The sequence below is a fragment of the Filicampus tigris genome, chromosome 15 (assembly GCF_054856515.1).
Source record: "Filicampus tigris isolate MCC_2025a chromosome 15, RoL_Ftig_1.0, whole genome shotgun sequence".
Taxonomy (NCBI): domain Eukaryota; kingdom Metazoa; phylum Chordata; class Actinopteri; order Syngnathiformes; family Syngnathidae; genus Filicampus; species Filicampus tigris.
Genome location: NC_141231.1, coordinates 3,555,729 through 3,570,929, shown reverse-complemented (window position 1 = coordinate 3,570,929; position 15,201 = coordinate 3,555,729). Strand labels below are relative to the sequence as shown.

At 38.4% G+C, this 15,201-nt stretch overlaps 1 protein-coding gene across 1 annotated transcript; it reads left to right on the top strand.

Annotated features, from left to right (window-relative positions):
• Positions 1-3,635: 3,635 nt before the first annotated feature.
• On the top strand, positions 3,636-13,392 carry LOC147135170 (uncharacterized). Its single transcript, XM_086053809.1, has 14 exons — positions 3,636-3,774; positions 3,910-4,056; positions 4,605-4,656; positions 4,747-4,847; positions 5,515-5,600; positions 6,273-6,354; positions 6,434-6,519; positions 6,838-6,925; positions 7,934-7,982; positions 8,078-8,168; positions 9,654-9,754; positions 11,659-11,743; positions 11,884-11,988; positions 12,996-13,392. Exons 2-14 carry the CDS (start codon positions 4,041-4,043, stop codon positions 13,098-13,100), a joined length of 1,047 nt encoding a protein of 348 aa, XP_085909935.1. The 5' UTR covers positions 3,636-3,774; positions 3,910-4,040; the 3' UTR covers positions 13,101-13,392.
• The last annotated feature ends 1,809 nt before the right edge of the window (positions 13,393-15,201 follow it).

Sequence of the window (15,201 nt, the reverse complement as noted above, 5' to 3'; positions counted from 1 at the left end):
ACGGGCCTCTTCAAAAATGTAACTGACAAAGATTTATAGAAATAGTGTTGTTGCATATTGATGATTTATCAGATTTTTTATTATTGTGAGAAATCATTAACATGATAAGTGTTTGGACTTAAATGTTTACAATTCATTTTTCACAATAACATATTGCAACATTATTATAAGGGATATGAGCAAATTTGGTATTTCACAGGCGTGTGTCAAAATGGTGTCCCGTTGCATTAATGTGTTCCCAAAAAGTAGCTCTCAGTTTCAAAAAGGTTGGTGACTCCTGCACTTAATCATAATACATGATTTTGCGCCCATGATGGCTGAGTCACAGACATTACAATGCCACTCCAATGCCTTTCACCAAAGTGTCACTAAACAGTGGTTCTCAACAGGTGCCCCTTGGGATTACTTGAAGGCACTTCAGGGGGTACTTGAGATTTTAAAATATGTTTAAAAAGTAGCTGCAATGCAAAAAAAAAAAAAAAAGCATGACTTGATCACAGCAGATCCTCAGGAAAGCACAGCCCTTGTGTCTCACTAAATGCAAAAAGACTCAGTTCAGTGCAACAATGGAATGTTAAGTGTTGACACTTGGTGATGCTATCAGTCTTCTATTTAATAATTAATTAGATATTTTCATACAATATTTTTCAAAATTAAGTTGAACGTTTCTTTTGGAGAACAGATTCTTACTGTGATCGCAAAGGAGGACACTGTATTGATAATTATTCTTGTGTGCACAAATCGTAATTAAGTTAGTCCTCTTTTTTAAGTTACATCTTTTCATTTCCAAATAGTTCTAGATGTATGACTCCAAATTGAGTTGTCGAGTTTGAGACTTGACTCCTGACTCCCTAGGGGAGTTTGCATGTCTCCCCATGGTTGTAAGGATTTTCTCTGGGTCACTTTGATTCCTGACACATTACAAAAACACACATTGTGATTATTGAAGGCACTAAGGGCCCATTTATATGAGGAAAATTGTAGGTAAAAAAAATCCCAAATATTCTATTGGAAGTGCCTTTCGTTTAAGACAATGACAGCGTTTTGGGGGCTTGTACGCAAACATTTGAAACCACCAGAGATGGGCACTTTACCCTATCTTGCTGGTCCGTTCTCTGTCTGCAACCTGTGCACCCTTCCATTATCGTCCTGCTGCCCTTATTCATAAAATAATAGTCCTCCGTCCCTATCCGTCCTCATCCTTTTAAAGCGCTTCCGTCCATACAATTCAACAGTGTGTGTGTGTGTGTGTCCCCCAAAAAAAAACAGCGTCCATGCATGACGCCGTGGGAGAGAGGCTAACGGCAGAGGTTTAATAATTCATAAACAATATTTAAAGTTCATTAGCTGGCTAATTTCCTGTGCACATCCACTTACCGGCTGGGAGTATCATGAGTGGATTTAATTGTTTACAACTGTTTAAGTGTCAACCAAGATTAGCATTTAGCTACCCATTGGATTGGGAAAAAAATTAGCACTTATCGGGAAAAAAATGAACACCAAACAACAACCTCTGGTGCTTATCTGAGAACCACACCAACATTTTTATGTGCATCCCTGCATATAACAGAACGGCACTGCTTTAAACACTAAAAATAACGCGTCAGGAATTCCCTACATAAGGCCCCTCTGCTAGCTGGCTGGTGGCAAGCATAGGGAGCTCAATTGGTCAATATCAATGACATAATTGGCAATAGACAACAGACAATCTTACACATTCTCACACAGTACGTGCAGTTTAGAGTTTATCAATCCCTCAATCTAAGAGGTTACGATTACTTAACATATGAATGATTTTGAGATGTGGGAGGTAACTTGGTCAGTCGTGTACCTATTATCTTGCAGACCTGATCGGTTCCTTTTGTTGGCATTGCTAGGCAACAGTGTACAAGCAGAGGAAAGTGTAAGCCAACTGTTATCTGAGCAGCCAAGGACTGAGAACTAAGTCATCTTTGGCTCAGCGCAGCTTCAACTACGCAAAAATAGCATCGGCAAAGCAAGTACAGTTGGTTTTGTGGCGGACAACCTAAAGCAGGTAGGTTTCATCTAACTAAAATACTACAGACAAGGACACACAATGGTTTGTAGCTGCTATTGAATGTCAAGACATACTGTTTGCAACACCAAATTGCAAAACTTTGTGGCTTCACTGAAAGTAATGTTTATTCTGTCTACATTCATTTGCATCTTAACTTATTATTATTATTAGAGTTATCGATCGGGTCCCGCGCACATATTATGTCATACATGTCTGCCTGTATGCTCAAACGATAAAGATGGCATTGGCTAGCGGTCACTGGTTGGACAAAGAGATGAAGGGAGAGGCCCCAAGTCCCAGGTGGGTCACATTACTATGACAATTACCACTGATGTTTATTCAATATAGCAAGCAAGTTTCATGGAACTTTAAAGTTCAATTAGAAATAGCAACAGTGTGCAGACTGCCTGTTATTTGAGCATCACCTCTTGTCCTATTGCCTGTTTCTTCTTATGACAGATATGGCCACGCTTCAGCTTTGGCAGGGAACATCGTCTTTCTTTTTGGAGGAGCCTCCAACAACAACCAAGAGGTAACTTGGTTTGGAATTTGTCACATGGAAACTTGATACCACAGACTTCACATTCTGTCACAAATAATTGATTTAGGAGGACAACCCAGTTTACTTTGATGACTTCTACATGCTAACAGGTGCAGTACTGTATTTTCTGTATTTTCTTTTTTTTTTTTTACTAGTTGGACTGTTTTTGATAGAGATGACTGATTCATATTGGGGTTTTTTTTTTGCAGATGATTAAATAAAAATATTGTTTCCTGTGCACTCCAATTCTGCCATAATTACGTCAAGACACAATTAATGAATTAATCTATAATCAATTACACACAACTAAAGATAAAGATTCATTCACTCTTTAGTTACTTTGCTTAAGAGAAGTGAACAATACTAATCAATAGTGACATGTAAAGTTTCTCCAGATGAGGTAACATGGGAGAAGATTCCGCAGAGTGGGAACGTTCCCCCACCCAGGCAAGGGCACACTCTCTGGTAAACTACTCTACCTATACATCAAAGTCTTTGAAGAAATTAGTACATGAATCAACATTTGTATTTTTTTTTTCTTCTCAGAAAATGTGCTGATGTAGGTTGCAGGCTGCATGTGATAATGACTGATGATTAATAATCTTACCCTTACGTGTCTGTACACAAAAACACTAAACATGTCTGTTTAATGGGGAAATCAACCCAAACACATTTTTTACAAGAATATGTTCCCAGCAGGCACACTAGTTGAAACATGGCCATCTGATTAATATTGCATTTGTGGAATTTGAGTTAAGCAGTAAAATCCACATGTTTTTGTTCATCTTGGGGCAGCCATTTTGCCACTTGCTATCAACTGAAAATGACATCACATTTGCTCAGGGCTCAGATAACGACCAATCATAGCCGAGCTTCAGAAAACAGGTCAGCCGTGATTGGTCTGAGCCCTGAGCACTTGTGATGTCATTTTCACAGTCGACAGAAGTGACAAAATGAGATGGCTAAAAACGGATGGATTAAATCTTATTCCACAAACGCAAAATTTATCAGAATACCTTGTTTCAACTAGTGGGCTTGCAGAGAACATATTCTTGAAAAAAATATGTTTTGGTTGACTTCCACTTTAAGATTATTTTCCTTGTCAGTGTTATTAAAGGCAAAGTGTATGTGTTTGGAGGAGTTTCAAATCCCAAGGCTGCTGAATGTCTCCCAGGAGTTTTCAGTTTTGACATAGGTGAGGACTAATGGACGTATGGAATAAGATACCGGAGTATATGATGGAAAAGACCCTCATTCTTGTATGCATGTTGTTGATGCGTTGTTAGTTTTTATTCAGAAGAGTAAAACAAAAGTTTCCGTTGTCTCTCAGTGTCTCTAACCTGGGAATGCCTAACAGTCGGAGGTGTGGCACTCAGAACCATAGGACATAGCTCTGTTGCCGTCAAAGATAACATCTATGTATATGGAGGAACTCTGAGAGGGACACCAACTGATGATCTCATGGTCTTCAACACAGGTGTAAATAGTTTAAAGGGAAGTCAACCCAAACATATTTTTTTCCAAAATATGTTCTATGCAGGCCCACTAGTTGAAACAAGACGTTATGATTAATATTGTGTTTGTGGAATATGAGTTAAAAAGCAAAATCCACTCATTTTTAGCCATCTCAGGGGGCGGCCATTTTGTCATTTCTGTCGACTGAAAATGACATCATAGTTGCTCAGGGCTCAGGTAACGACCAATCATGGCTGACCTGTTTCCTGAAGCTGAGCCATGATTGGTCGTTACCTGAGCCCTGAGCAGTTGTGATGTCATTTTCAGTCGACAGAAGTGACAAAATGGCCGCCCCGGAGATGGCTTAAAAGGGATAGATTTTGCTGCTTAACTCATATTTCACAACGCAATATTAATCACAATGCCTTGTTTCAATGAGTAGGCTTGCATAGAACATATTCTTGAAAAAATATGTTTGAGTTGACTTCTCATTTAAGTACTGTACATATACAGTAAAATGTTTCATTCTTTTTTTTCATGTACAATATCATTGTCATTGTCATGATTCAGTGTCTTACGCCTGGACACCAGTTAAGACAAGTGGCTCACCACCTCCTGCCATGTGAGATGTTCTCCTCTGATAGTTTTTTAATGAGTTAACTGTATGATATCCTACTCTGCTGGACATTCAAATACATTTGTGTGTGTGTAGGTTTGGACAGAGTTTTGCTCTGGTTGGAGAGCAGCTTTTCATGTTTGGGGGTTATGGAGCCAGTGGAGATTTCTGTAAGGACCTTCATGTCCTTAATATTGGTAAGTAATTTGACCTGAATAGAACGAGTTACGTGATCAAAATCTCTTAAGATGCGAAGAATGAGTATGTACCTGGGATTTAAAAGGGAAATTAAAAAAAAACCTTAACAATAACATGTTCTATGCAGCTATACTGTGTAAACACGCTATTCTGATTAATATTGGCGTTGGTTTGTGGTGTATGAATTAAGCAGTAAAATCCACCCGGTTTTATCCATCTCAAGAGGTGGTCATTTTGCAACTTGCTGTTGAATGAAAATGACATCACAGTTTCTCAGGGCTCAGGTTACGACAATCACGGCTCAGCTTGTAAACGCACATGACCAAACTCAAAAAGGTGTGAATGGGAGTGCGACTGTGATGTCATTTTCAGTTGACAGCAAGTGGCACCCCCCTCAGATGGATAAAAATCGGGTGTATTATGCTGCTTAATTCATATTCCACAAATGCAACATCAATCAGAACAATTCTGTGTTTAGACTACTGAGGCCGCATAGAACATATTGTAAAGTAAACCTCCGACTTCCCAAATGAACCTCCTGCATTCCCCAGGTAAAACTGTCAAGCAGTATACAAGAAGAGAAGAAATTATCTTCGTCTTCATCTTATCTTGTAAGTTGTAACATATTAACATATTATTAACAGCCCTCCTTTTTTTGATTAATAGAAAACTTGGTATGGCAGAAATGGGAGTCAAAAGGAGAGTTTCCTGCTGCCTGCAGTGGACATACCTTGACTGCACACCATGACAAAGTACACAGACACAAAGATGCACGCAACTGTTTTTACCATTGTTAAAAAGTACTGATCATGTTGAATATTTACCATAAAATTCCAAAAAGCAAGTAGTATAACAGTAAAAGCATTATTGTTTGTGTTTAGAGGAAGTCAACTCAAACATTTCCTTTACAAGAATATGTTCTATGCAGGCTTACTAATGGAAACAAGGCATTCTGATTAATATTAGGTTTGTGGAATCTGAGTTAAGCAGTACAATCCACCCGTTTTCGTCTATCTCAGGGGGCGGCCCTTTTGTCACTTCTGTCAACTGAAAATTACATCACAACTGCTCAGGGCTCAGGTAACGACCAATCACGGCTCAGCTTCAGAAAACAGGTCAGCCATAAAAACGTAATATTCCACAAACGCAATATTAATCAGAATACCTTGTTTCAATGAGTGGACCTGCAGAGAACAATGCTTCAAAAAATATATGTTTGCGTTGACTTCCCCTTTAGCTCATATTCCACAATGGCAATATTAAACAGAATTCCATGTTTAGTCTAATGAAGGCGCAGATAACATATGGTTGCAAAGAAAATGTTTGGATTGACTTCCCCTTTAACAATACAGCTTTAGTGCAATAGGTTTGTGACATACAAATGTATTTTAGGTTCCTACATTCTTGACTGTCCACATGTTTAGGATATTTACCTGTTTGGAGGCAAAAGCTCAAATGATGACCACACAATGACATCATCCAATGAGATTCACAAGTTCAGTATTGGTTAGTGCAGATTGAAACAAGAGTTACAGTGTATATCCTTATACTGTACATAGTAACTTTGTAGTGTTTGTGTCCTTAGCTAAAATGAAGTGGAAAGTCCCTTTGTACGTTGGTATTCCTCCAGCCCGACGAAATGGACACACTGCCTTCATCGTTCACAGCCATGTGAGTGTGCTGTACATTATTACAATAATAAATGGCATACAGAGGGTCCTCAATTTATGACAGAGTTCCATACATGGTGATGTAACCTGAATTTGTCATTTAGCATGGAAAAAACACTTGTTGACCAAACATGCTAAAAAAAAAATCAAATGGAAAAATAGTAAGCTAACTAAAAATAGCTAACTCAGCGTGCCTTCGACAACATATTCTTACGTCCGTAACCTTGATATTTCATATGTGTGGACTGTGGTAATTTGAGGACCCTCTGTTTGCGGTGCATTTCTTTGCTCACAAAATTAGTGTTTGTCTGGTTGGCAGTTGTACATATTTGGAGGAAAGAATGAAGAGCAAGAATTTAATGACCTGAAATTGATGAAACTTATCAACCCCTCAGAGAGACAACCAGGTATTATCATGTGTTTATTTATTCACACCAATCCATCTTAACATCTCTTTTTTTGTGACTGGCATTAATCCTTCTCAGTGTATGGCGTATCTCTGTGCGGAGGGTTAGACCAGATATTGGTAATTTCGCAGAAGAGAGCAGGACCTGTGCCTGCGAGAGGGAGGGCTGCGCTGTTGTGGGAGTGGTCTCGGCCGACCTCAGTCATGGCTAATCAAAGTGGTTCCTTTCATTCCCTATAAATGGGGCACTCTAGTCACGTACTAAAAACACATCTGCGCCAAATGATAAGAGATTAAAGCAACACTGGGTCATATGTCAATTCTTGCTGATTATGGCGGTGCCATGTGGACAAAAGAGGTAGTGTTTTGACAAAAATCAACCACATTTCCAATGCGTGCCAGCACGTAGTGTCGTGAAATTCTGAGCCGTCCTTATAGCGAAAGCAGGAAGTGGGTATGCCGTAAAGCAATTGAGGACATTTGTATTTTTTTGTGTGCTAGGGTATATCCCACCCTCCTCAAAATTGCTTTGTGCCAGTAAAAATGATACAGACCCCCTCAGGGCATGAAGTCCTGTTCAACTACTGTACTTGTAAGTCAATGTTTCATCAATAGAGTTGTGAAAAAATGTTATTAAGGTCGATTGCTTGCCCAGTGCTGCTTTAAATACTATATAATCCAATGATTGAGCGAGTTGGATGTTCACAAAGTTTTGTGTGTAATATGTCACGTTAGACCAGCTGCCCACCACCCTGTGCCGGCCTCAGCAGGTGAAAGGTGTAGATTGACTTTTCTGACATCAAATTGCCACTCCGCCAAATGCATCTCAAAGACACACCAGGTGCACTGGCCCGGCCAGCTTGCCGGGGACCGGTCCGCCAAATTTGTAAACCCGCAGCAAGCCGTGCACTGTGCCGGCATTTGTGCAGATGCGCTGTCTACAAAAATAAAGCCCAAGATGTGATGTGTGTTGGTGTGTAAAAGACGAAACACAACTTCTCACCCACAGTCATGAAGGAGATTCTGTCTGAGTTTGGTCTTCAAGGAATCAGTCACAGGTGTGTGTGTGTTCGTGTGTGTGTAAATTTTATTCTCTCAATGATGCTCATATTTAATTTTATTCACTTTTCATTCTGGTTCGGTCAACCAACAGTTTTACTCCCACCAAAATTCCCAATGTTCGCTATGATCTGAGTGAATATTCTCCAGCCAGCCAGTCCAAGAGTACAACAGTTTACGGACAGGTGATCAACACACACACATTGCTCTAGGCTACAATGTGATGTGACATGATATTTTGGCAAGAAGTTTGTTGGTTTGTGAGTTATTCTTTGCTACTTTTCAATCTCTCACACACAAAAATAACTGATATTCACTGTTCACCATACCTGTATACTGTACAATGTAAGTTATTTAGGGTCATAGTTTTTCTGCAGGTCAAAGAAAAAGGTTTTGAAATTTATGAGAATGAATTTCTGATCCAATTGTCCTCAGATTTAGTAGCTCCATAACCATTCTGCAAATGTCCTTGAAATTCATTTTCAGTTTGAATACCTAAGGTTAATAAAAAAGTCCAAAATTAAGTCAGATCACATCTGTTAATAACCTCCTTCGCATGAATTTTACAGATTTCTAATTGAATATATATAGCACCTGCAGTTTCTTTTGGGAAAGGAGTAAGGAGTTCAAGTTCCACCTTAAGCTGCCGACTCCAGTGTTGTATGTACAGTATGTCGAACCTTACTTGTTGTACTGTGATTGTGCCACCTTAACGTCGCCTAATGTCTGAAAACTGTGATCAATCGTCACCAAAATGTATGCTGGCATCTCTACTTATGGTCAATTCAACCCAGGGGCGGTTCCAGAATGTGGCTAATGGGTGGGCCTGGAAAAATCAGGGTGGGCCTGAATATTTGTTTCACTGAGCACAATCCTTCTATCCCGACACATCGTATATTCAAATAAAATGACAAACTGAATAATATGAAGTTCAGATCTTCCTTAGACAACCACAATTATGCCATTATTATCATTCAATACAATAAGAAAACACAACGAAACACAAATTCAAAAACAATTTCATTATAATTTACAAAAAAATTAAAAGTATATATTTTTTCATGAATCTCACTGGGTGGGCGCTCTCTCAATCTGGGTGTTAGCCTGTGCACACCCAGGCCAACCCATAGCTCCGCCAAAATATTAAAACAATTGCCGAACGACTCATATCTGAATTTAAAACACTTCAGCAGTGTGTGTATGAAACAAACAAACAAACAAACAAACAAAACTGTACACTGTAAACGTACACGGACATGACATAACAGTGACGTCATGGGGTGTGAATACCCATTTCTTTCTACAGGTGATGGTAACAGTCTAATATTTTCCATCAATCCATTATCGAATCCGCGTATCCTCACAAGGCTCGCTGTCGTCCTGGAGCCTATCCTAGCTGTCTTCGGGCAGTAGGCGGGGTACACCCTGAACTGGTTGCCAGTCAGTCGCAGTGTCAAATTTTTTGAACGGTTAAAATGTATGTTGTGAAGCAAGCAAAGATTGTTTCCATCTGCTGCGATATAGTAAGTGATTTTTTTTTTTTCTGAATCACTAATGAACAGTAACCTAACCCAAACGAATCTAACCTAACCCAACCTTATTTATAGGTTTCATTCATGCAGTAAGTGCTGTGTGCTGTGTAGCTACTGCTATAATTTCTTCTGCTGCAGATATTTGTCCACAGAGACTTCAGTGCACTTCGAGACAAGGCCATGTCAACGATACAGACAGCGTTCACGCTACTGGACCAGGAGTTCCAGAAGCTGGATCAGTATGTTTGTTAGGTTATAAAATGAAAAAAATGTAAAAAAAAAAAAAAAAAAATTCTGTGAAAACTAGTGACATGAAGCAATTACAACTAATGAATTGAAAATGTTTCCATAATTAATTATGATTAATCACATTTTTTCAACTACAATTTTCTACAAAGCTTGTAAGTTGTAACAGATATTTACTTGAGTAAAATCTCGGAATTAATGTGGGAAAAAAATAATTGACGTATATTTCGATTCAAAGACTGTTCTAATAGCTTTCTTTGATCCTTGAATAAAATTATTTTCCTGTGAAATGCAGCTGTTGAACGATACGTCAAAGACTTACAACTAATATTGTCACGTTTGCGGGATGGGGGACCCAAATGCAGGGAGGCAGGAGAAGCAGGGGGTACTGAAGAAAATATTTGTTGACAAAAACGAGCACAAACAAATCTTGAAAAGTGCAAAACTCAACCAAAACACAACTCCAGGAGAAACAAAGAACATGACAGAGACAATGATCCGACAAAAACTAGGAACTTAAATACAAGCATACTGACAAAACAATGAGAAACACCTGGACGAGACACACAAGGTAGGAGGGAGCTGATTGGTTAACACAAGGGGGTGGAATGCAGACAGACAGACAAATGCTAAAAATACAAAACTAAAAAAAAACAAACATAACAAATATGGTCTTGAATTTGGCAAGGACCCTCACCCTATAACCCACGAATACTTTCAATGGATGAAGTTATTAAATGATTCTGGCATATGTTTTATTGTTCTTGATGACAAATGTGTCGCAGCAAGAGGTTTTATTATGTTCTATACAATATTGTCCAAATGCATCACATTCTGACTGACTATGCTAACTGGTATTCAGCATTGTATTGCACTGCATCGAATTGTGTGGTATAAAGGCACCCTACTACTGTACTACATGATCTTTTTTCTTATCCAATTCCTTTGTTGACTCGCGGTTGACGATAATCCTACAGTATATACTTGTGTAGAGTATTTACCCAGAACAATTTCTTTGCTGTACTTATATTATTATTAGCATTAGAAACTGGATGTAGGTCAGCGCTGCAGGTGCCTCGGCCCGATTAATGATAGATGTTATTATCTATGACAGGAATGGGCAACTAATTGCTCTTAATATGTTTCCTTTTTGATAGTATATAGTACATTTTTAAATGGATGTATAAAAGATCCACTATCCTAACCCAACAACAAAGGGTTTGAAGCAAAATAACCACATACTGTATATTTTTGTTTTCCCAGTACAAAGGGCCCATGTGCATCAAAATTGCCATTCAAGGATGGCACAAAACTGCTGAACAAGAAGCTATCATTAATTGCAATAACATTTTTTTTTTTTTTCACAAAAATCAACTCACTCAATATGTTAATATTAGTGAGGTACTATGTTTGTCTTGCATATCATTCTAAATCCTCCAAAATATATTAGGCCTACTCACGTTGTAATATAAGGCAGTGTGAGAACAAGTGTAAGCACAACTAAGACATGTCTCCCATCTTGTGGTGATTGGTGATACTACAAATTAAAACTACAGTCGAACTGTGCATAGTAGCATTTCAGCACCCGCGGCTTCGGATATTCACTTTTTATTTTCTCTATTATTTTTCTCACTTTTTGGATATTTCACAGTTTTTCCAGGATTATTATTAGTAACATTCCTCCCCTTTGTCTTCTAAAACATATATTGAATGTTTATTATTTGGGGATTTTGTAAAAAAACCTTTTTTTTTTACATGTGAAAGCCATTTCCTAAAGTGATTCTTTCTTTCCAGTCATATTCTGGCCCACATTCCCTGAAATTGGATTACGACTGGTTGTATTCGTCTATTCATGGGACTCAAGTCTATGATTGCGACACTTTACCTATCGTTTCAGGGAGAAGAGAGAGTTGTCAAAATCTGCTATTGCTCTGCAAATAGCGAGAGAAGACCATGAGGCGAAGAGGCAACAAGACCAACAGGTTCATTATTTCATAACACCGCAATTCAGATCATGGATGGATGGATGTTTTAAACGTCAGTGTTTCCAAAGCTTCAGAATCCAAAGCATATTGTCGCTCATAACGCAGTGTGCGATATGTTGTGCTTGTGTGCGTATCAGGAGCTGCAGGAGATGCTGGGCAGACATCGTTCTCAAAATGAGGCATGGCTTCGAGCCAGAGCTGAGGAGAATGACAGAGAAAGGAGGGAACTCTGCAGACTGAGGGTTAATACAAACACACACATATGCACACAAACACACACATTAGCGTTTATTAGGGATTTCATCACATTTTAAACAGTTCAAGAAAACCTTGAGCCCTAGATCATGCACTTGTTGAAAAACACAGCACTACCTGCTCTCACACAAAGCCCTCAATACCCTTTGCTCCTAGACGAGCATGTGGAGGACACTGAAGGGAATTAAGAGATAAGTGAAACATCCAAGGTGCTGTTTAATGATCTGCAAGTGGAAGGATTACGGGGGGAAGAGGGAGAAAGGTAAAAGTGGATGGGTGAACATTTAGAAGTTGTAAAATTAGAGGGAAAAGTCAGGAAAGCGAGAGACAGCATTACAAATAGTAGACTGATGGAGATGTCAAAATATATACATGGAAAGCTTTGAAAAATTATAAAAACAAAAAAGTATTGAGAGATGGAAAATTGTTGATCATTAGTGAGAATGAGAAACAATGTGGGAAAAGCTGCGAAACTTACAAAATATGCAAACGTAATGAAATTGTGGTTAAAAAATAAATAGCCAAGCAGTAGGAGTGATTTATGGGATCTCATTAGTTGTCGCTGAACGATATTTGCAGAGCTGGGCATTTTACAAAAAATTGAGCGTCCATCATCCGTCAAAAGCTGGGTACCCTTCCGTTGCCCGTCATTTTTCCAGAGGGGAAAAATATAGTACCCATTTATAGGCCGGTCCGCCTCTATTTTTAAACCGCCGTCCGTCGGCGAGTCCGACTAAACTTTCACTCGCACCACACCCCGGGCTTCCGGCAGTGTTTCTAAACTATTTAGAAAAAAAAAAAAAAGGAGGGACCCCCCGGCCCTTCTGGAGCTCTTTTCCTGCAGATGTTTGGAGCTCTGATTGACTTAATTCATTTAAAAACAAATGAAAAATACATCTCTTCAGGAAAACCTAAACGTAAATGCATTCTTCTTTAAATGTAAAGCATATTTGTGTACTGATTGTAAAAACACAATAATGCTATTCATTCTTAGGAGGAGGTTCTGCAAGAGCAAGAGAGACTGAAGGAGGAGCACAGCAGCATCCAGAAACGTAGCGAACATCTTCTATCTATTATGCAGCAATTTAAAGGAATGTAAGTCTTTAGACGGACAGACAAGGGGGTAGGGAGACTGATACTGTTGTTTGGTAAAGATATACCGTTACTTTGAGATACATGGCTAGCATTTTAAAGACATTTTGATACCGCTGTCAACGCCAGTGGCCAACAACCTTTTTGAAACTGAGAGCTTACTTTCTTGGGTACTGATATGCGGGGTGCTACCAGCTTGATACAACCTTCTGAAATTACGGATTTGGTCAAATTACCTTTAATATTGTTATTATTAATAATTGAATGAAAGATGTTCATTTATGTGAAGACACTGATCAATAATTAATAATCTCTCACATTATAGTAAAAAGGAAGCCTATGAATGTTGTTGGAATTTAGTGGGTCACTAGGCGCAAAGCCAATTAGCGATTCCCAAAAACAACTATTTACTCAACGTGTGTTCGTTTTATTTTTCAAGAAGGCATCCAATAGAAATAAAACTCATACCAAGTCAATTGATTTTGCTCGTCTGTTTCTTTCAATTTCTGAAGTTTAGGAATTGTACAAAGTCGCACCCGAGACGGGCGAAGTCAGAAAAGGCACGGTCTAGTAAAATGCAACCCTCACATTTGTTTACATTAATATAAAGCCACCTATATAGAGTTATCAATGACCAGCCGGACTCTATGGAATAGATCATTCAATGTCAATATGCAACATTTTATTCTTATAATTCTGCCAGTATTTACTTTTTTTAAATTAGCGCTTTTACAACATTGCGAGAAAATGCCTGTGTCACATCAATGGTGAGCTATTTTCAGAACAGAGGACTATCTGGTGTCTACGGGCACCACGTTGGTGACCCCAGGTCTATTCTGTTTTTACAGGCACAAGCACTGACACTAGACTTGTACGTGCAAATTAAACATACTTGTAAACACATAACCAATTATGTCTCCAATAATTATAAATAATTAACCACCAGAAATGTTATTGTTTAAATATAGTCTTCTATTCCCTTCGTGCCATTTGTCAATCTCTCGAGCACTCAGCCGCTCTCCTCCTCCTCTCTCCGCATTCTACAGACGGCTGGAACACAATTAAGCAAGAAGAAAAGCATTATGCGCCATGCTTTTCTTCTAGGTTGCACTATTTGGCAGAGCTGGGCCAGGGCGGGGAGAGAAAGTGAATATGGTGAAGCAGCGACTCTACGGCCGGAACAGAGTCTGCAAAGAAAATAAAAGCTAACGTTTTGGCGAAATGATTCATCGTTTCAGTTGTTCGTTCAATTTAGATTTCAATCGTACCAGCTAGATTGTCTCTCTCTATATACAGGAGTATATGACACATTTACCCAATCCACAATGACACATTTAAAGTTTGAGCAATATAAACGGTTTTTCATGTCGTGGTTTGAATTTTTTCGACTCTTATATCGGTTTTTGATGTTATGGCATATTTATGGACTCTAGCCACGTCAAACTTCCAAACGTGTATACTACATGTTATTAGGCAAGACTTAATAACATCAACAAATACATTAGCTATTATTTGCATAGGTGGCAAAAGTACTCACACCAACAAACAAGAAGTAATGATTTGACTCCTTAAGTTAAATAAAATAAAAAAAAACTAGACTTCAAAATGTACTTAAGTAAACATTACAAATTAAGAACGATTTTTTATTGTAAATTCTATACAATACCTGTGTAAAAAATGCAAAAAACTTATTTGCATATGGTGCTCAACCAATCAATCAATCAATCAACCAATCAACCAACCAACCAATCAATCAATCAATCAATCAATCAATATTTTTCAAAACATCATCTCAGATGTTATAAAAGTATCAAGCATGTTGGCAGTCAGAAGTACGGTGTACAAATATGTGTTATCAAAAACTCGTCAGAAAAATAAATACTGATGTAAAGAACGTTCTACTTGAAAAATAAATGTGAGTATTGTGCTTCTTCCCAACACTGACAGTTTTCGTTTCTGCAAGGAATTTGATGCATTGAACCTAATTACCATCAAATGTATATCAGTGAAGTAGAAAATTAGCTTAAATCAATTTTCAATTTCATAAACGTAACACAATACATATCATTTTATTTTGAAAGCCTTTGGCGGAACTCCCACATTTGTGT

Bases quoted from the DNA above. Each gene is read 5' to 3' on its own strand.
- LOC147135170 (XM_086053809.1), top strand. The intron at 6,926-7,933 runs GTATTATCATGT...TCTCACCCACAG, and splicing joins CCCCTCAGAGAGACAACCAG to TCATGAAGGAGATTCTGTCT. The intron at 11,989-12,995 runs GTTAATACAAAC...ATTCATTCTTAG, and splicing joins GGGAACTCTGCAGACTGAGG to GAGGAGGTTCTGCAAGAGCA.